The 22975-nt window shown below is 44.8% G+C and overlaps 1 protein-coding gene across 1 annotated transcript in view; it reads right to left on the bottom strand.

Annotated features, from left to right (window-relative positions):
• Positions 1-16859, bottom strand: part of Cfap58 (cilia and flagella associated protein 58) — a 92653-nt gene extending 75794 nt beyond the window's left edge. Inside the window, exons 1-8 of the mRNA XM_060376890.1 lie at positions 16839-16859; positions 16452-16733; positions 13708-13856; positions 10082-10238; positions 9163-9357; positions 6547-6684; positions 4168-4327; positions 1984-2066 (exon numbers count right to left, since the gene is read on the bottom strand). Coding sequence (XP_060232873.1) covers positions 1984-2066; positions 4168-4327; positions 6547-6684; positions 9163-9357; positions 10082-10238; positions 13708-13856; positions 16452-16733; positions 16839-16859 — 1185 coding nt within the window. The remainder of the gene's footprint in view (positions 1-1983; positions 2067-4167; positions 4328-6546; positions 6685-9162; positions 9358-10081; positions 10239-13707; positions 13857-16451; positions 16734-16838) is intronic.
• Positions 16860-22975: the final 6116 nt, after the last annotated feature.

Here is a 22975-nt window from a genome sequence, read left to right as displayed (position 1 = left end):
TTGGAATACTTTGGGCTGGCTGCCCAGCCTCCTCAGAAAGAAGCAAACAGCCATGCATCCTGACAGCCATGTTTCCCAAGAGGGCACACCTCACCATGCACAAATGAATGGGTTTGGGACCCCCTCAGGGAGGCTTTTAAAGGGGCTTCATTTGCGTAGAGCTATGCATGTGAGTTTGTGTGTGTGGTGCTGAGAATCCACCCCAGGGCCTCTCAGATGCCAGGCAGCCTCATCGCTAGCACTGGGCCTTCATAATTTTGCGGCTCAGTACACGTGGCAGTGGTTAGTGACCAGTACACACGTGGGAGTGGGTAATGACAGCCACTTTCCTGCCATATGGACTGGAAAACAGAATCTTTACTCAAAGGGAAGTGAATCAAGACATCGGCATGAAAGCTTGTGGTGGGAAAAGATGGCTTCCATCCTGAGGATGCCAAGCCAGGTTCCTAGTACTTTCTGGGAACTGGCTGGATCCAGGGTTTCTGCGAGGTGCCTTAAAGTTTCTTCTCAAACCCCTAAAGGAATCCAAGGTACAACTAGGCCCGAATAACCGCTGGACTGTAAGCATGTAAAATGCTCATGAAACATTAGCTGGGTGATGATGTAGAAAATGCACAAGGTCAGTTTGATTCTTGGGCACTGGGCTAAGCATTTATCTTCTAAAAGCCACTTCATACAATACTGAAACAACAGATGTGTTGTGCTGACTGTCAAAACAACGTCTCTCCTTCAGTGGTGATTGGCATTTCAAATCAGCGAGGAAAGAATTTATTAATCAATAAAGTTGATGGCATACCTACTGAGTCTCACACAGGCAATGGCCTGGGGGGGATAAATTGAACTGCGTACCCCGCCCTGAAGAAGGAGCCTATGAATCAAACCAAACCAAGCGATGGAAAATAACCCTTGTGCTGCATGTCCTGTGTGGCAGAAAACCAACTAGCTGTTTACAAAGGCGTATGCAATATGAGGGATGGAACAATAAAAATAAATGTAAAAACTCAACTCGGGGCTGGAGATGTGGCTTAGTCATATGTTCGCATAGCATGGGTGAGGCCCTGAATTTGACCCCCAGCACCACAAGAAAAGAAAAGGAAGCTGGGGGGGGAGGGAGTGACTACATCCAATGGGATTTTTTACTACACCTAAGTTTGCAAAAGAAAGGACTGTTCATAGACCTATAGACTATCTGGAAGGAGTCTGGTCCCTCCGTGACTGGCCTGAGACTTCTCCCTCCCGGGAGAAAATCCTCAGACATCTGGCCCAGGGAGGAAGCCTCTGGAGGGAGGAGAGCAGGGAGAGCCCTGACTTCATGGGGAAGCTCAGAGTCTGCAAAACCGAGTCCCTCTGTCCATCCCTCCACTTTAGACCACCATGAACTCAAGAGACCAGAAGAGACAAACCAAGAGAAATCAAACCCAAACCCTACAGCGTGTGAGACCCTAGGTTCAGTCCCCAGCACCATGAGGAAAGGGGAAGTAAGGGGACAAAATCCAATGGAATATTGCACTAGGTGTAAGTTTGTAGAATCCTGAAAAGACAGATGGAAGAAAGGCTAGATTTTCTTCACCAACCAGTCATTTTCTTACCTAACACCTCCAAGGCATATTTTAATTAGCACTCATACCTGTAATTTTGGGGTTAGCCAGATTGTAGATTATATATATTGAATGAAGAAAATTTGATCAACTACTTAGGATGCCAGGGAACATACCAGCGATGAGAACAGAATCCACAAAACACCCTGGAATCCCTGCTGGCTTGTTTGCTAATTCTCTAGAGTCCTTTTGTGCTGGGCGGTGATAATGCAGCTTCAATTCCAGCCAGACAATGGCAGGGCACAAGCAGCTGCTCCGAGGAAAATGAGGCGCTATCATTTGTTGTGGTCCATTCTCATTTCCTTCCCACGTACAACTCGTTATGAGCAGATACTACAGGGTGGAAGGGAGGCGTCATTTACCATTGTTACTGCAGCAGACTCACCTTGTTTAGAATGTCTCTTTCCCTCAGAAGCTCCTCCATTGCCTTCTTATCCATCTCCGCTTGCTTCTTTGAAGATTCCACCTCTGAATTGCCAGGCAAGAAAATAACAATGAAGGTAGAGGTGACTCAAGGGAGAATGTAGGCAAGCCAAAGTGATTTTTAGAAACAACGTAGTTTCGCGTGTTCAGCATTACAACTACTCAGAGCTGAGTGGCAGGTGACCTTTATTCTAGCTCAAGGACGTGGATCTTCTGGTCCCACTAAAGAGATGGAAAAAGAAGCTAAAAGAGATTAAGCCAGCCACAGAATCAAGGGTTAGCAAGGATGAGATTAAAAGCTTGAGCCCACTGGCTGCCAAAGTCTTTGCACTATTCAGACCTTTGTCATTATATCAGTAGGTAGAAATACGAAATGCAGCTACCTAGAACTTGTTATATCCTTTCATTTCTCAAGTCTCCCTGTATGACTCTCAGTAGAATTCTGTAGCTTTTTATATATAATTCCTATAGGCATGTTGGTTACTTTGTTTATAGGTATTTTATTACTTTAGTTACTGCGGAAGAGGAGTCTAGCTAATTTTCCTTTATAAAATGCTACTGGTAGCTACATATATTTTACAGCCTACCACCTTACTGAAGTCTCTTATTAATTCTGGAAGATTCTGAAGGTTGTCTCTTAGAAGTTATTGTGGGAAATCCTACCACAGAAAGGGGCCATGCCCTAACCATTATGGCTAACACCGCTCTTAGACTAGGTGCATCAAAAGAAACAGGTCCCACTGGTACACAGCTGGTGCTTTTTGGGAGGCTGAGAGTTGGAGAGCTGCTTCAGCCTGGAAATTCAAGAGTAGCCTGGGTGATAAAGCAAAGCGGCATAACAAACAAAGACCCCTAAGAAAAAATATTGTCAACAGAAATAACCAAAAAAAAAGAATCATGCTGACTTTCATAAATGTGACTTAGTGGAAAAGGAATTTGACTTGTTGCTTTGCTCAATAGGTTAAAAATATCTCTGGGGCATTAGAGAGTTGGTTTGGTGGTTAAAAGTACTTTTGCTCTTCCAGAGGACCCAGGTTCAATTCCCAGCACCTGCATGGCAGCTCACAATTGCCTGTAACTGCAGCGCAGGGGATCCAATGCTCTCGTCTGGCATTTCAGGGTGCCAGACACCCACATGGCACACAGACATTTAATTAAAACACCTACAAACATTAAATAACAATTGAACATGGACACATATAGTCAGAGATAGAACAATGGAATGATCTCAAAGCTTACAATTATGGCAAGCAAAAATAATAAAATTAAGACATGAGACAATTTCTGTCTCATTTGGCCAATTACATGCTCTAAAATTTCATTTTTCTTCTAAAATTTCATTTTTCTTCCTTTCTGTCATGGAAGACTTCAGGCTGTAAACTTTCACTCCCCTGTTAGCACCCCGGAGGCAAGCTCTGCCCCATATTGCTCACGGTCAGTTTACAGAACAGATACATGGAGAGCTTTCCAAGCTAACTTGCAACTACACCTCAATGAAAGATTACCTCCCAGCCTCAGAAGGACTTTCTGGAGTGGACTTGACAAGCATGCTGAATAGCAATATCTAGAGACCTAGATTTCTGCCCAACTTGCAGAGAGGCAATATGTGCTTTTATGTGTATCTTTAGGCAACTTATGGCACCCAGCAGCCTGCAAAGAAATGTGTGTTCCTACATCACACCATCAGAATTCATACCCGGAGTCTCTTTCTCCAGGTCCAAGAGCCATTTCTGCCATACCCTATTTGACCAGTATCCCACATTTTCAATTATGCTGTTGTTCAGAGATAACGTGTGACATTTAGTACTGGGTATATCTGAGCCACAACCAACCCCAGACCTTCTTGATCAAGGACAGTCATCTCAACATACTCGAAAAGACCTAAGAGTTGAGATGTTATCTGTTTCAGTGGCAAACGCTGAACACTAGCATAGGTTAGATTCACCTGGAGCCAGCAGAACTTAGGGAAGGATTTGGGATGGAAAGGGATTTAACGGTATTGGAAACGGTGGCCCCTTCAGCTTGAATGTTGTCTGGTGTCACTTGGCATGGCTCCACCTGTGGGCCCAGAGCCCTGGGTTGTGGCCTGGCAGGAGTCACCGTGAGACGCTTGTGGGTGGGAGCACGGCGGCTCGCAGTGACTCACCTCTCTCCAGCCCCAGGATCTGGTTCTTCAGGGTCTCCTTGTGCTGCTCCACCTCTGCCTTCTGGTCCTCGAGCAGGTGCAGCTTCTTGTGGATCTGTTCCCGGATCTTGTTCAGCTTCCCGATGTCCGTGCGCATCTGGTGGACCTCTTCCTCTTTGGACTGTATTAGGAGAGAGAATCAGCCAGGGTGCTGAGCAAACAAAAAGCCAGTGACTGACTACGGCACACTCAGAGCCAGCAAAAAGATTCTCTGTCTGAGTCAGTGCACTTGTTCCATGGAACTGGATCAAATACATACACTTTCAGCTGTGAAAGAAGTCGAAGGCCTCTGTCCTATGGATGAAGTATGTGGTGCATAAAATAAAAATGATGAGAAGGCTGATAAAAACCTTATGTTTTAAATTGCCGCCTATTTATAAAATCAACCAAGAATACTGAGTTATATGCATGCAAACGCACGAGCTCTGCATACAAGTGCCCCATTTGATTGGCGGTTTCACAGGCTTAAAAAGCAATCTCTCTGAGAAGGTTATTAAATTGCTATAAAATATTTGAACATTCTTTGGGGGCCATAGGGTTATCTAGCCCAGTTACAGGCACTGGAAAAGGGTCTCCCCTTTCTCAAACTGTATGAGCCTGTCGGTGCGCAGACAGACTGGGTAGCATGAATAGGCAAATCTACACAACGGCAAGAGGCCTCAGAAAAGAATCACAGCAAAGAAACTCTCCAGTCGTGTGGGCTTTTCTATTTAAAGTTAAATTCACACCGAGGGGCGTGGTGGGGCACACCTGTAATCCCAGCACTCTGGGAGGCAGAGGCAGGGGGATCTCTGTGAGTTCGAGGCCAACCTGGTCTAAAATAATAATAATAATTAAAAATAATAAAATTAAACCAAATGCACTTTTTAAAGACACTCTCCATCAAGAACTGGAGAGGTGGTTAAAGCGCTGTCGCTCTTCCCGAGGACCTGGCTTTGATTCCCAGCCCCCACATCGTAACCATAGTCCCAGGGATCCAACATCCTCTTCTGTGGGTACCGGACACGCATGTGGTATACAGACATACATGCAGGCCAAATATAAAAATCCTTAAAGATTTTTAATTTTCTGTTTTAAATAGCTAGGAAGACTTACTATAAAGGCAGTTCAGGATTTATCTGCAGTCTTAACTCTTGAGAGAGAATTAGCTACACATGTCATCCCTGGGCCACTGCTGGAAACATAATCCCATTAATTTAGGGGTGTGGCAAGAGTTGTCCATCTTTCCAGATGTCTCATTCATGTCATCAAAGCACAGAGTTAGTGGGATACTTATTTTTACTGTAATTTCACCTCAGGGGCTAATATATCATTCTGACTTAAGTGACCATCTCTTGTCTGCTCCAACTTACTGCACTGTCACAAAGAAAAAGCTGCAACTCACTATAGACTCTTATAACTCTTCTTAGCCTTAGACCTTAGAAGGTTCCGGTTGGCTGACCTTAAAGCCTTTTTCAGTGGTGTGGAGGTTTAACTATAACACCATTAATCCAGACTCCATGGTTACGCTTCAGAAAAATCCTGGAAAATTCAAAACAAGATCCATGGGGTGTGTGTGTGTAGGTGGGTGTGTGTGTGCATGTGTGTGTGCGTGTGCGTGTGCATGTGTGTGTCCTCTTCAGATTCTCAGAGGAGACCATAACACAAAAAAAACTGTTCTGGCTCACTCTCTCTATATTATTCTTCACAGGGCATTTACTTTAGGTCCAGTATCCAGACACATAATAAAAAAAAAAAAAAAAGGAACATGGATTTTCCTTTCAGAACTCAAGTGAAAAATACAAAGCTGTCTGCTAATCACAAAGGCACATACTCTGGACTTTAGTGTCAAGCGAGTATCCAAAGTTCATTTGCAAGCACCCTTTCATGAGGGAAGGAATAATGGGAAAACAGCTTGAACTATGTATGCATTAGCTAGAAGCAAAAAGCATGATTCCACAATGCTGGACTACCCAAAAATGCCAGCCCATGCCCCAGCCCTCCCACGCTACCTTCTCCTTACAAACAGTAAGATCTAAGCTGAGCTCTCTATTGTGCATGTAATGAATAGATGCTAGTTCCGGGCAACTGGTTGCTTGCAGGCCTAATTACAGAGACAAGCATCTGACCTTGATGGAGAAGGCTTTTACATTCGCGTCTGACTAATTTTATAAATAAGAGAGGGAGTCATCAGACTCCCGAAGCTTCTGGGCCTGAAGCAATCACTGCGGGCTTGCACCTGCCGCCTGTATCAAGGCTCTCGGTCCACTAATATAGGGGCTCCAGTGGCAAAGGCGAACCTGCGTTGACAGGTTCTGAGGACGGAAGCGCTAGGGGCCAGACAAAGCGCGCGGGGTTTACTTTGAGCTCCAGTGTCTTCTGCTGGTTTTCCTGGGACAGCTGTTCACAGGTCAAAGTGTGCTGTTCGTTCTCTTGCTGGAGTTTCGTATTCCGCATCTGACACTGCTCCAGCTCCTTCGCAGCTCTCTCGTTCAGTATCTGAAGGGTGGGGCAGGAGGGGCGAGGGAGCTGGTTAATGTCTGTTAATGTGATGACTGTGTCTGCATATGCACACAGGAGGCCCCCAAAGCTACCAAGCACGGTCCTTTTTGTCTTGCAGAAAAAAAAAAAAAATTATCCCCAGTGAAGGCGCTAACACACTCAAATATAATGAATGTTAAATGGCTGAGGAAAATGATGCTTTCTAATGAATAACACAGTGAGCATGATTTTTTTTTTTTTCTGAGAGCCTTTGGGAAGTCTTGTTCACAGGTGGTGGATAAATATTTTAATGCCTGTTTGCCGTTTGGCAGGCTTTGCATACGCAACAATTTCTATAATCATTGCAAATGAGCTAGAGATTCAAATGGGTTTTGTCAGCTCTGGGGCTCTGAAGCTGCATCTTCAGAAGCAAATCCTGCATTAACATGCCTCCAACATTTTCCTGAGCAGAACAATCCCCAACACCAACCCAGCGACAATTCCCCTCTAATCCAACTTAAGTCGAAACCGGGAGCAGCGGTGGAGTGACGCATTGCCTGTCCTGAGCAGACATGATTTAAAACAACAAAGGATTCTATCTGAAGAAGCTGTTTCTGCTGGGAAAACACTGAGGATGTGAAGGATAACAAATGAGCTAAAGGAAGAAAGGGGGAAACAGGCGCTCTAGATAGCTTCCTTGTGTGTGAAAACAAAATACAAGAAAAAGGCATCAATTCCCTATCAGTGGGAACTAAACAAAATGGGACCAGCTATGCTAAAGATGACATTTTCTTTTACATTGATCCTGGGTAGTATTATTTAAAACCTTTGTTTTACCCAGGTGCCCAAAGTTTTGTTGTTTTTTTTTTCAATTTCGTGTTAAAAGGAGCCTCGTGGATTTTTCCCAGTGTGAGACTGCACACTGTGTATTTTCCACTTGAAGTCTGGCTTTATATAAAATTAATAAGGCACAAATGACAAAGAAATGCATTCTAATATCTACTTTTTAAATAGGAAACTGTTGTGTTACTTGACAAGTCTTTAGAAATAAATTTAATAAGAAAAAAATATTTTTAGGAAAAGACTCTTCAACTAAATGTATTATTTCTTTAAGGAATGGAAAAGGGGAGTGGTACATATCTGTAATCTCAGTACTTGCAAGGCTGGGTCAGAAGAATTGCAAGTTCAAGGCTAGCCTGGGCTAATCTGTGTCTCCAGGGAAGGAGGAAAAAAAAAGAAAAGAAAGATTAGCATCACTAATATCTGTATAGTCTTAAATGGCCACAAGAGGAGAAGCATTAGAAACAGCTATAGTCAAAATGCATAAAGATTAAGAATGGCTTTCTCCACTCGAAACTTAAACCTGTTAGTAATAAATAATACATTATATTCATTCACTCATTGCACAGCGTTTCACGGGCACCATGACAGCGCTGACATTAGGGTTATCTGTCTGTGCTGATACAGTTCACCTACTAGCCACACTGAGCACTTAAAATGACCTTGCACAAATAGTTGAATTTTAAGTTATTAATAAATATAAAAGTTTAATGCATACGTGTGACATACATGCTTGTCCACATGTACAGTGCCCACCCATGGAGGGTTTAAAAGAAACTAACATAGAGGCAGGCAAGGTGATAGAGACCTCTAATCCCAGCTGCGCAGTAGAGAGGGGAGGAGAATAGCCAGTTCAAGATCAGAAGGAGCAACCTGGGGAGAACCTGTCTCAAAATAAAAATAAAAATGGAAAGACAGTAAAGGGTGGGATATAGCTCAATGGCAGCGTGCTCCCTGTCAGGTGCCAACTTGTGTGTTCAATCCCCACAACTCCAAAAACATACCTATGGGAGTTGGAAGCAAGAAAATAGTTCATAAATATCCCAAAAGAATCACTGGGGCTGGAGAGATGATGGCTCAGTGGTTAGAGAGGACAGGCTGTTCTTCTAGAGGGTCCAAGTGGGAGTCCTAGAACCCACATAGCAGCTCACAGCTGTCAGCAACTCCAGTGGTAGACCCCACATCCTCTCTAGCCTCTGAGGACACTAGGCATACATATGGCACACAGACACACATGCAAGCAAAACACTCATGTGAATAAAAACTCTTTATTCAAAGCCCAGTTACAGCAGTGTGTAGCATGATCCTATCATGACTACTGAGTTGTCCCTATTTTCCAGGAAAATCACACACACACAGAAAGAGAGAGAGAGAGAGAGAGAGAGAGAGAAAGGAGGGGGGTGTTAGACTGCAGTTCAGTTGGTAGAGGATTTGCCTAGCATACAAAAAGGCCTGAGGTCTGTCCCCAGCATCAAACACTTGGGGTTGGGATTCGAAATCAGAAGTTCAAGGCCATTCTAAGCTTCATAGTGAATTTGAAGCCACCCTGTGCTACAGGAGAACCTGTCAGAAAGAAAGAGGGGAAAGGGGGAAGGAGGGGAGGAGAGGGAGGAAAGGAGCAGAGCAGAGCGGAGCAGAGGGGAGGCTACAATTCACCTTCTGCTCCTTGAGCTGCTGCTCCAGCCGCTGAAGCTCCTCCTTGCTCTTCAGCATGTATTGCTGCAGCGCCTTGATCTCCGTCTGCCTGTTTTCCATGTCCGTCTGGATCTGCCTGAGCTCTTTCTCCAGCTTCTCCTTCTTCCGGGACTCCCTGGAAGCTTCATTCTGGCGATGCTGAATTTCTTGTTGGAACTGTGGGCAAGGACAGAGAAAAGCGATGAGCCCTTGCAGGGGCAGGCCTCCACAGACAAGGTCTGCACCAGCAGTCTCTGGCCTGTAGCATGCTTCTACAGCACAGGCCTCTGTGGAACAGTCATGCTGGGCCACAAAGCTCACAGTTTCAGGCGTGTTCTGTGTTGTTTTTCAGGACATTGACACCAAAAGGTCCACCCTGGCTGAAGGTGATATTGTAAATATCAACCAAATGCAGAAAGCTGGAGTCCTATGAATGTTAAATATATTGAGACCACCCAACTTATCATTATGAGGGGACAGCTACCGGAAGTAAGAAATTGTATTACTTGTTCCAGAGCGCTGCTAAGTCAAGCACTGTGGTTACATCTTGATGTCCAAGTCTATAAAAAGCCCTTTTCGTATCTGGTGCTCAAAAATGGCTTTTTCTCGGAAGAGTCTGCTCTTTTGATTTATCTTGTGAATTATAAAGGAAAAGAAGGTCGGGAGATTTCTTAGTCTGTTTCTGGTGTAAGGACACCCACTTGAGGCCAAACCATAAGCAAAGCCACTCAAGACCTTAGTGACTGCTCAGACAGAACCCCAGGCAAAATGGGCTCAAGAAACAGGGCCAGAGAAACAAGCCAGAACAGAGGACATTTGGGGTTATATCTAAGAGAGGCATTAGATGGGAAAGGAGCCTGGAAGGACAGACCGACTACCATCCAGAGCGCAGCGAGCAGACCTGAGTGATGGTCTGTTCCGCATCCTCCTTGGCGCGCTCCGTTTCCTGCTGCTGTTCAGAGGTCTGAGCGAGGTTCTCACGCAGTTTCACCACTTCTGTCAAGAGCTGGTCGCGCTCCTTGGTCACCTCTTCTTTGAACTTCAGTAAATCTCGGATGCTGAAATGGAAGAAGGGGAACACAGGAGTCAGACAAAGTGGCCATTTGTTCAGGGCCCTTCCTATTGTTCGCAGGCCTGGCTTCCCCGGAGGTCGATGGTGCACAGTCAGGTGGTAAGTGACAATGATAGTGTTGGTTGAAAAGAAATGACAAAAATAACAAAACACGTACGATCCCTTTTGTTTTTACCAAAATGGTGTCTATTCCTCTCTCTCTCTACCTCTATGTGTGTGTGTGTGTGTTTGTGCATGTGGGTGCATTCTACAGACACTTCTAAAAAGACAGACACTCATCATATTACCAGTTATCTCTGAGACTCAGGGTTTGGGGTAGAAAAGTCGGAGGCATGGGTTGTTCTGTTACTCTGTGTTCCATGGATCTGTTACAGTAAGACCATGCTGTTGTTGTCAACTCCTATAATGTGCTCTGAGGAGATGTCAATTTAGGGAATGATTTATCTAACGTATCCAATGGGGGGCTACGATGACAACTAAAATGTCACTATAAAATTTATAAAGCATAAATATAACCCAATAATACACATTGTCAATTTTCTTCCCATTCAACCAAAGAAATGAGTTCATCCCAAGGGGTACAGCCCAGAGAAAATGTTCTCTGAACTAACTGGAAAATCAGGCATGCTGCCAGGTTTTGGAGAGCCTATGATAATGCTCATTGATTAGAATTGTAAACCAAATAGCACCACATTACAAAGCCCATTCCATCTGATGGGCCACGACTTCCTGCAGAACTGGCGCTTGTTGCAGAGTGTGAAACAGAGTCTGGTAGATGTCTGCAGCAGGACAAGCCCAGAGGGAGGCAGCAGAAAGCTAAGAACACCCAGCTGACAGCCGTCAAGCTCAAAACACAGGCACTTGACAGCACTCCTTCTCCCAGCATCCTTGACATAGCATAAATGTTTAATAAGGAACCTTCATGCCCATGTCCAAGCTCATCTGCACAAGTGAAACTGCAACGCTGAGAGGCTGGCTTGAAGAGAGCGAGCCTCAGCCAAGCACACGAAGGAAGCCCCAACTCCAAGCCACATCAGCTCCACACACTCTCTTTCTCACCCTCTTTCACTTCTTGTTAAAATGCCTGCTGTCTGAGTCAGTTCCCTCATGTGGCTCACCGTTAGTTCTTCTGTGAGTCCATCACTGCAGAGACCACATGGTTGATTTTCCTTCTCCCTCCCTGATGCCTGTACTTGCCACATCAAAGTTAGACCGATAGATCAAGAAAATACAGGAAACTGACAGAGCAACATTAGGCTTGGCTAACAGTGCCCAAGGAGAGGCACCTGTTCCTGGCGAGAGCCTTTGTGTGCCCTGCGCTGCGCTAGATAGACTCTTGCATGGCTTATAAAATTCTCTTCCTTTGGGAGTTCACAGCTTAAGTGAGTGAAAATGTCATCCTAGTTTGCTTTTCTGTTGTTGTGATAAAGACCATGACCAAAAGCAACGTGGGGACAGAAACCCCCCAGGTCACAGTCCATCATGAGGTGAAGTCAGGGCGAGATCTCAAAGCAGGATTCTGGACATAGAAACTGTAGCAGAGGCCATGAAGGTGGCTTGTTCCTGCTCAGACTGCTTTCTTCACAACTTCCACCAGGCTCAGGGGCACCACCAACGCTGGGCTGGAACCTCCCACCCCAACCATTAATCAAGAAAATACTCCCCAGAGGCTTGCCTACAGGTGATCTAACGGGGGTACTTTTCTCAGCTGAGGTCTCTAGATGACTGAGCCCCTGTCAAGTTGACTAGTCGCTGGGATCTGGAGGTGGAGAGGAGGTGGAACAGAAATGCTGAGTGTGACAAAGTTAAGATGGTGTTCCAGGTGGGTTTTAAAGGAGGAAAGGAGTTTACCAAGGGGAGACTGGAGAAAAGGCGTCTTTGGCACAGGGGGAAATGCTTGTGTAAAGATGGGAGCACAAGAATGAGTGAGGGGTGGCTCGGCCTGAGGCCAGAGAACGAACTGCAGCAGACATTTGAACAGCTTTGAATGACATGTTGAGGAATCTGTCCTTTATCCTCTGAGTACAGGTAGCCGAGCAGGGATGGGGGACAGGTGCCTGTGTGCTTCAGAAACATACCTCAGGCTTCAACCGTGGATAAAATGGAAATGTCTCGCTGCAGACAGGTGCAGCAGAGAACAGGAGGTGCAGGCCAGGCAGCAGCAGCACCCACTGGAAAGTCAAACCAACAAGACAAAGCATACGGAAAGACATGGCAGGGTGAGGAACAACCCAGTTCCTGCCTGGAACCTGAACAGGTAGGAAAGATGGGGATTAATCATGGAGGGTAGGTGAGAGCTGTTGGGACGAGGCAGAGAGGCCAATGTTCCATTCTATACAAGCTTAAAAGAGATGACTGCCTTCTACACACTCACCCTTACACTGCAGAGAAGTGTGGCTCCCATCCCTCATCAACGCAGGCAGAGACCAGCACAGAAAGACACAAGTGGTCAATATGCAGAGAACAGCCAAGCATGGGGTGCCCAGCCCCAGCTGATAGATCTACAATGCAGCTCTGTACTGAAGGCCCAGGGACGTGTGCAGAAGGGCAGGTAGAAAGACTTTAAGAGCCAAAGGTCCAAGACGTCTGCTTCAAGACAGTGTCTTCTGTATATGATGGGGAAGCTCTACCCATGAATTATCAGCAATAGGTTTGCCTAAACAAGACCCAAAGAGTGACAACACCCATAGGCAGGCTAACACAGATGGGGACAATCTCATAAGGACCCACCCCTATGTGAAGAGCTACAGGCGGTCCTAGTGGTTGCTGAGACAGGGAGAGTCAGTTTTCTGATAGAAGCCCCTTGATGCATTATCCAAAGCCAAGTGGTCCTCCCTAAACACATACATGTATAAACAACACCAAATGAAATCAGCAGGTTGCATTTGTAAATTATTGTGGGGGGGGCTGTTTGTAAAACATCAACGATTAAGATGCCAAACTAACAGAAAGGTAAGCCTGAAACCTCCACTCAAACTGTAATAGTAATCCTCTAGAGAAAGAAGTGTAATATAATCTTTGGGGAGGAGAGAGGGAATCTTAAAAAGAAAAAGTAGGAGGCTGGAGAGATGGCTCAGTGGGTTTGAGCACCAGCTGAACCCAGGTTCAATTCCCAGCACCCACACAGTAGCTCACAACCACCTGTAAGTCCATCCCAGGGGATCTGATGCCATCTTCTGGATCCCATGCAAATGGTACACAGACAGACAGACATGCGCACAAAACTCCCAGGCAAATAAAGTTTTAAAAATAAATCTTTAAAAGATAAAAACAGGCCAAACAGAAAACAGTTTCTAGGAACGCCACAAAGGGGAGTTTTGCAATGCCAAGAACCTTTCAAGGAGCTGCAGTCCAACCATCCCAGGCTGATGGTGCAAGCCTGCCCCAGGTTGCTGCATGGTGCAGAGGACCTAGCAGAGGCCAGCTCCCCAACTGTTGAGAAGACTTGGACCTACTTGCTGTCCTGGTCCATTGACAGTCCAGTCCCCTGCTCGACTAGTTTGGTCAGGTTCACAATTTCCTCTTTCAGGGCAAGAATTGTCTCCTTGGCCTTTTGCTCCTTATCATATGCTGAATCCACCATCTTCCAGGCTTTTTCAATTTCCTGATGGACCAGAGAATATCAGTGAGATAAGGAACAAATGGGATTCCCCATGCAAGATAAACTAACACAAGGAACAGCACTATGACGACAGCGTGGTTAGGTCAATTACAGGGAAATAACAGTATGTATTACACACTCTGAGAAGGTGTGGACTGAGTTGTTCAATGTGAACTAACAGGGAAGAGCAAGGGGGTGTGGCTGAAAGGTTCTACAGGTACGGCTCTACCTAGAAGGATTTCTTCCGACAAACTGATGAACTTAAAAAACATAAAGTGAGCGCTTATATGCTTAACATCTATCTAAAATGGCTCTATTGCATAAGAGAGAATCACAGGTCCAATCCTTAAATATATTGAAAAAATTATTGGTAATTTTGCAAATAAAAAATATAGTTTAGTCAGGCACAGGTGAACTGTGTCTGAGAAACAGCTGTAAACCTTTGGCCTCCACACAAGTACACGCATGCTGGCATCTGTATGCAAATACACACACACACACACACACACACACACACACACACCTGTAATGCCCACCTGTAATCCTAGCACCAGGAACGTAAAAGCAGGGGACCACGAGTTTGAGGCCAACCTGGCTACATAGCAGGTTCAAGGCCAGCCTGAAAATATTTATATACATATACTTACACACATACACACACACACTAATGTAACAAACACACACGTATATATATAATGTGTGCGCACGCACATGTGCACTTGAGTTGACCTCAGGTCCCACGTGAGCGTGTGAATATTGAGGTCAGCTCTAGAACATTCCACAGGGTTCCTTTTCTTTGCCGGTACCAGACGGTGCAGAGCAATCTTTCTATTCCCATCTTCAGAAGCCCAAATCCAGATCCTCTCAAATTCACCTTAGGCAAGCACTCTGCTTGGCACTCGGCTACTTTTTATTTTTTATTTGAGAGAGAGAGAGAGGCGGGAGGAGGGAAGAAGGAAGGGAGGGAGGGAATCTCAACATGTGTCTCAGGCTAGCCTGTTTTCTTAGAAGCAAATGTTCAAGCTCTTGTGGGGAGTAAACCCCATGGCAGGGACTGGAACTGTGACTTACCCAGCCCTGACTTCCTTCCTGTTGTGGAATCTTGAAGCATTTTTTGTCAAGTAGAATTTGAATCTTTTAAATAAATAAAAGCCTATAAAGTATCAATGAAAATGTTTAGCTTTTATGTTGACAAGAAATAAAAAGAACGGGAGGGGTAAATTCAAGCTTGCTGTCACAGCACACAGAGTCCACTTGGGTAACCACAGAACGTCCCCTAGTGACCCAAAGCAATGTGTCCATGTGTGGGCTCTGTCCTGGTAGACTGGCCACACGCACATCTGGGCACAAGTGTGGGATTTCTAAATGAGAATGTGATTGCACAATGTTTTAGCCAAACCAATTTCACCGATTAGATTTTCATCAATTTGTGACTTTCATTTCCAGTGTTAAAGTTTATAATGAAAAGTATTTTTCCAATTATAAAATGAATTACTGTTTCCTTCTATTACTTTTCTAGCAAGAAAAAGAAAATGACAGTAGAGAAAAGTCATGTTACAGGAGAGCAGTTTCTAAGAAAATGGGTCAGTCCTCTCTTGCACTGGTCTTGGAAGTTAATTTGAATTGGACAACATCTGATTGCATACTATCAAGGGAATTACCTAAAACATTCATAAATTATTTCTCAGAGCTAGAGATTTAATTATAAATTAGTATAGCTCAACCTCTTATGACTTTGAGACAAACAGGGAACATTTATGTTTTATCTTCAAGAAAATACAACATGTTAAGGATGAAAAACACAGTGTGGAGCAAAGGCAACTTCCTCCAAGTTCCCCAGACTGAATCTCTGACTCCTACAGATCATTTGGGGGGACGGGGGATGAAGAGACAAGGAAAAGGACATTGAGAAGAATGGTTATGAAAACTACCCCCTGAGAGTTCACAAAACAATCTCTCCTGGAGAAAGAGGAAAAGGAGCAATGTAAATGTATTTTTTAACAAGATATCAGGATGATAGCTCAGTGGATAAAGTGCTAGCCACAAAAACCCAGTAACCTAAGTTGTGTGCCCAGGTTCTACTGGTGACACAAGCTTCAGTCCCAGCACTAGGGAGATAGAGACAGAAGGACCCGTGGGGCTGAACCAGCCAACCAGTCTAGTCTGATCTGGAAGCACCAGCCGATGAGAAGCCCTGTTACTACAAACTAGGGGGTCTGTGTCTGAGAAACAGCTGTAAACCTCTGGCCTCCACACAAGTGCACGTGTGCTTGCATCTGTATGCAAACACACACACAGTCAGGTGTATGCACAGCTTACATCAAAGAGAACATCTTGAGATTCCCAATATTGCATCTTCTCTCTATGCCTTTTGGCTAACCTATTCTTTTCCTGAAACTAGGAAACTTGTTTTCAAAGGGTAAACCTCACCAAGGTTAATTACTTTCTTTCAAAAACAACACTCTTCCCTAGGTTTAATGAATATTTACATCATGTACATTTTTATCTCATAACTCATGTCTTACCAGCCAGAGAGCTGTCAATATAATGGACAAGTGACATTTGAAATTCAAGTTCATCTGTTTCTTGAGCACTGACCTTCTTGAGAGATGTGATGGTGGTCTGGTCATCCTGAGAAAGCTTCAGGGCAGTGGCAACCTTGGCAGAGTTCACCACAATCTCTGCGTTCAGCTCTCTGCATTTGGCCATGAGACGCTTCTCATTTTCGTAAGATTTTTTCATGACAGTATGAAGCTTCTCATATTCAATCCTGAATTTTTCCAGACTTCTGTCTCCTGAAAGTTCACTGAGAACCTCCTGAAAATCTCTCTCAATTTCTTCAAATGCAGTTTCCTCCATCACTAGTTTTTCAACCTTGTCCTGCAAGAAGAAGCAAGGATGTTACTCCTTTACTATCAAGAAATGGCTCCTGGTGTCACACACACACACACACACACACACACACACACACACTGCTGCTGGTACCCCAAAGGGAAAGTCCCTCATGCACGCAGGTACTAGTACTCCAAAAGGAAAGACCCTCACACAAGCAGCTTATGGTGCTCCAGATCATATGCAAAGCAAAAGCCACAAGCCAGCAGAAACATTGCAACTATAAGTTGGGAACGTTCCCTTATCCTCTGATGTGTTTATATAGTATGCATGCATACATATATGGTATTATATTGATGTAAGGTCATGCCCAAGTAATGCAAGCCTTAACTCCAATAAGATGGGCATCAGTCAGAGATTTGAGCAAAGACACACAGAGAGAGCCTATAAAGATGGCTTGGACTGATGCAATTGGAATCCAAAGAAGGCTAACCATTGCCAGCTACTACCAGAGACTAGGAAGAGACAAAGAAAGATTTAATGGGGATCTCAAAGGGAGCATGACCCTGCCACAACCTAACTCTAGACTTCTAGAAGTAAGTACTGAGACAAAAGATGTCTACTGTGTTAAGCCATCTGATCTGTGGTACTTTGATATGGCTACTCTAGAAAACGAACACCTACTTATTAGGCACGGCACGGCAGCACTAATAAGGATAAAAGTATGGTTAATGCATTCATTCATTCATTCAAAGGGCACTTATTCACCACCTTCTATAGGAGCGTTCTGTGATGGAGCCCATAAAGGCAACCGAGGTAAGAAATAAATGGCCCATCCACGGGGTGTTTCTGTTTTACTAGCTAGTGGAGTATGCTCTGTAGTAACTAAAGTAGAGAATTCAGTCCTTGCCATAAAGTGCATTCAATGTCCTTTAAGAACACATAAAAAGAGACTTACTCCCAACAGCGAGAATAAAGCACTCTTCGTGAAAGAAGTGGTGCTCAAGCCACTAAAAAGAAGAAAAAGATTCTCACAGGTGGCTCTGGAGAAAAGATCCTTCCCTGAAGATGGCAGTGCCTAAGGAAGAGCTCACAGCCAGGCAAGTGTCCGAGGCACCCACATATAAGAGGCGTGACAAGGAGAAGAGGCAGTGATGGAGTGTGGGCACAGAATGCTGAGCTAATGATTATGAATCTATTGTTCTGTCACCCACAAAGACCCACTCAAAACTTCTAAGGTTAGATATGATTAGCAAGCTTTATTTATGTTACCTACATTATGCTTCAATAGTCTACACCAAAAAGGGCTTAAGGTCATCAAAGAAACCAAATGAGATGATCTTTCATCCCAATAATAATAAAATCCTAATCCACCCTGGAGATTCTAAGTAGTCTAAATTTGCCTCTTCTCTCCTTGAGCACAGCTTGCCCAATATGAAGAAACTTTATATAATCTTGGTTTAAAAAAAATTGTACTGTTAATTAAATCCCTACACATGACGTGCAAGCAAAACACAGTGTTTAGAGATTTAAATAGATGTGGTGCCTGTAACACTTGGCATAACAGCTTTAGTACTATTTTAAACCCAACAGAGGTTTCCCTACTAAAAGCAGATTGTCGCACAGAACACGATTCAGCAAATGCACCAAGAAGGAAAAACCATATGAAGCAAATGTGGTGCTGCTGTTGCTCCATCTCATTGATGCAAAACCTGAGTCACAAACACCAATTCACCCAAGCATCTTGCACTCTGGGCTTGAAAGTGGCGTCGGTGTCAACACTTGCTCAGCACCCTAACGATTTGTTTGCACCCAGGTTCTCCCTGTACACCTGGCATTTGGTACAGGGAAGGAAAAATATCATATCATAGAAACTTTTGCTAACAAAAGAGATCTATTTTCATGTTGCCACTCCAAAAAGCACTCTTCTACTAAAGCAAAGCAAAGCTAATCTCTTAGCTCTGATCCATGAGCCGTTGGTATGGTCTACATTGTGGCCAAGTGTGATAGTATGTATTCAGGAAGACATCAACAAGAAGTGATCAGAGGAACTGTGACATTCCGCCATTCACCTACTCAGAGTGTCTGCTGTATGCCAGGCAGTGCTCTAGGTTCTGGGGCTCACCAGCTTGTAAGAAGGAAAACTTATTCATGGAGAACAAAGAACAATGAAATAAGACGAGACAATAAGTGCAGGAGAAAACACCGAAAGCAAATAACGAAGGGCATAAATGAGAGTAGAGGGACCAAGAGAAGAAGATGGGAAACAAAGAGACGTGAAAAAGACTGGGTAGTGGGGAGGAGTGAGAGGGCCACGGTGTCACGGGAGTCATGAGATCACAGCGATGGCACCTGGGACCAATGTGGGGAATAAAGAACCACAGGAGCAGAGTTTACAAAGGGAGACCGGCGTGGAAGGGATGGAATGTGGGGAGACACAGAGGCCGAGAGAAGACAGGAAGCAATAGGGTGGGGCATGGTGGTGCTGGGCGGTTCAGGAACAATGGTGTAGGTCCTTTCAGTCACGGGATTAGGTACTCAGAAGACTTCCACTTTGGTTAAATTTTCTGCTGTCATGTCTTAAAGTTCTTAATTTTAACAAAAAGTTTTCCGCTTTGCTCTGGGCCTCACCGATTATGCAGCTGGTACTGGCTGGAGACTGTATAATAAGGTAAGGTGGGGTAGGTTCAGACAGAGCAGTGAAGAATTTATATAAGACCAGGACAAATGATAAATAAGGACTCCGAATGTCAAATGATGTAGGACGAAGGCCTGTTATAAATGAGAGAGCTAATGGACAGACAGGTCACTGAAGGATGCAGAAATGAGCCCTCATCAGTGAGGCCGAAGATGAAGTGTCCTATAATACGGGTGAGAGATGGAGGCTGTGAGATGTTAACACAGGGTCAATGAGAACACAGAGCAGTGGCATTGCGCTGAAGGACCTTGACGAAAGTACGTGACAGCTGGGGATCAAATATCAGGGAGTCAGGCGCGACAGGTGGACGAGTTAATGAGCAGGGTGAGTTTGTCCTTGAGACATTTTCAATAACCTCTCTGTGCCTGCAGTTCAGACGACAGGGTACAGCCACGGTCTGAAAAGGGAAGAAGTGGACAGAGCCAAAGAAGAAAAGCGCGAGGGTGCAGACAGCGAGGATGCTGCTGAAGGAGGATCGGCTTTAGTGAAGGTAACAAGGCATGAGTTCCAGTAGGAGGGAGATGACAAGGAGAGGTTGAAGGAGAGAAACAACAGAGGGACGCTGACTCCTGACCTCCGACATCCTGGCGCTCTTTGGAGGCGGCCTCAAAGGCTGCCCTGGAGATCAGAAAACTGGGCTGGAGTCTGGAGAAGGGGCTGTGCACTGTCCCCAGTGTCTAAAAGGGCGACACGTTTTTTTTTTGTTGTTTTTTTTTTGTTTGTTTGTTTGTTTTCTGATCGCCAGCCCGGGCGCGGAAACTCTGCGCTCGGAGCGTCTTTGGTCGCCTGGCAACCGCCACGCCCCCTCTCCTGCCTCCTCCTCTGCCGGGGAAGCTGAGCAGTTGTTCGAAAGGGGCGGGGCCCCATAGGTCGGTCCTTGGATCCTGGTTCGCCGAGAAATATGCAAATACACCCTGAAGGGGTGGAGTCAAGGAAATCTAGGGGCGGTGCCTCTGAGAGGCTTAGTAGAGTCCCCGGGCCCTGGAGAAAGCAATGAAGTGTGCTCTGTAAATATGAAGGGCTGGAATAATCAGTCTTGTTCGTAAAATGTGGTTTTATCTTCCTCTTTATCGCTAGCCCTATCCTGACCCTCAAAATCAGCCACAAAGGTTGTTAATAAGTTCTCGTGTGCTCAGATATGTATTTTTAAAATCAACACCATTGTCTCAGTGTTTCCTTTACTGTAATATGTTATTGAACGTTAGAAATCATCATATGTTCCTTTTTCACTCAACCTTCTTCTCTAGGGTCTAGGCTACACTCGTGCGCATTGCTGCTGACGGCTGTTTGGGAATCTAACCCATGTTATTCCCTCGCTCAAATGTTAAATAGCATGGCTGCCTCCAGTTCACCAATACCAGTGATAATGTAGCAGCCATGGCCACTGTTGTCTGGAGTTCATTTTATAGACCTGTAGGTAAACTCCCCTGAAAAGGATATTGATGAGCAAGGTGTGCACAGGGGAATCCCGGGGATATCCCATTAGAACGTGTATGAGTCCAGCCAAGGGGCCACTAGGGCTAAAACAGCCTCTCCTGTCCCTTTCCGAGTGCCTACTGTAGTATGCACCCTTCCGCTCGCCCTACTACACACAGGCAAACGCTCTGTTTTGCAGCCAACTCACGAGCCTGGGAGGCTGTGATCCTGTGACTCCCTGGAGAGTGTTCCTCTTCACGGCCTTCCGACTGCAGAGGTGTCCCTACTAGTCCAGTGGAAGCCGGTTGCCCGATGGCACCGAGGACTGTTACAGTAGTACACAGCCCGCCCTTAGGGCACCTCCGTAGTCTGCCACAGCTCATCTTCATAAACACCCACCCAAAGGTACTTACTGTGATCAAGGGCCTTACAGACACCGGTTCATCTAATGGTGGATTTTCTAACTCTGCCAGTGGGCTGGGAGAAGCAGGAGCACATTTTGCTTTTATCTCCAGCCTCTCCACTGAAGAACTGGAACACTTCCTCGGATGTACACAGGCCACTCTGGGTGTCCCTTAGGTGAGTTGCGTGCACATAATCTCTGCCAACACATCCTTTCCTTTAGACATCTTAAATATTTTTTGAAAGTTAAAATAATAGAAATAATAAAATAGCATGGAAAAAGAGCATTTTACTTTTCTTTATTTGGATGAGTTTCAATAGGGTTTCATTTGGGGGATACCTAAATTGTCTTTTTAAAAATTACAGCACTGGGTGAAATCTATGTTAATCAAGAGGGTAAAACTCACTTGCATATCACTATTGAGACATTTTTAAAAACTCCATTTGTGTCTGCTTAACGGGACTTTGGCTCTTTGACTAGTGAGACTCCCCCATATTGTCCTCTGACCTCCGCACTTCTGCATCTGCCATGGCACGAAGGCACACGCACACTTTCCTAAAATGTTAAACTGTAGCATTTTGTTCTTTTAGTTGGTCTTGATAAAGACCATTAGTTAGGCTGGAGAGATGGCTCAGATTAAGAGCACTGGCTGCCCTTCCAGAAGATTCAAGCTCAGTTTCTCACTCCTGCATGGTGGCTCACAGCCACCTGTAACTCCAGTTTCAGGGATCTGGTACCTCCGGTCCCTGCGGGTACCACACATCGCATGCACACAGTGCAAAGACGGACATGTGGGCAAACACTCATGCACATAAAATTATTTTAAACACCAAAGGCAGGGTGCATGTGGTGCACCTAATACACACAGGCAGAGCAATCACACACATAAAAATGAATTTAAATAGTTTTTATTAATACTGGAGAGAGATAAAGGGCATGGAGAATGGAGATACACCTCTATAAGTACTGCACTTTCAAGAGCCGGAGACAGGAGTGTGGGGAGCCGGAGGCTAGGTTACATGGGGGAATGAAAGTCCACCAGAGCATTAACAACTGTGTTGGCTATGTGGCGAGATCTTGCCCACTCCTCTGTCTTTTCCTTCTACTTTTTTGATTTGAAGTACTTCTTTGTGAAGTCTGGACAGGAATCTACCATCAAAGACTGAAAAGACTGCTGTCTTTATGTTTTCATGGAACAATAATCCTAAATTTTGATACTTTCGCTTTTTACCCTTTAACTCCCTTTTATGTATTTGTCTCTCTGTTCTTTCTCCATGAATTTGCTCTGCAGGCTTCACCATTTCACCTTCTTGCAGGCAGTTCTCAAACCTGTCTGCAGTCCACTTCCGTGTTTGGTATGAAATAGTGACAGAGTCGCTGGCCTTCACATCCACAGTGTGGCACAGGAAAAGAGACAGGTGGCAGCAGGCACAGAGAACCTAAGCCCAGTGTGAAAGGGCAAGTCTAACACTGAACACGGTATTCACAAAATTTTAACAACCATAAAAGGTTTTCAAGTGCACAAGGCCAAAAATAAACTCAAAATCAAACATACATGGAACGTTTATACCTGAGGTAAGTCTGGAGGCATTTTCCTGAGTTGTTGCACATGACTTTGCCACAGCCTTGGTCCTGAATGCACAATACCCATACATACTTTAAGGGTGCATGCCATTACACCAATGTAGTGCAAAAACACACAGCCGGGGCATCTCTACTCAGACTTGAAGTTATTGTATGCTATTGCAGGGTTTCTACTGTACATGCAGTTTT

This window comes from Meriones unguiculatus, chromosome 1, assembly GCF_030254825.1.
Source record: "Meriones unguiculatus strain TT.TT164.6M chromosome 1, Bangor_MerUng_6.1, whole genome shotgun sequence".
NCBI lineage: Eukaryota > Metazoa > Chordata > Mammalia > Rodentia > Muridae > Meriones > Meriones unguiculatus.
The sequence above is the reverse complement of the archived record's forward strand: the minus strand, read 5'-3'. Positions and strand labels throughout refer to the sequence as shown.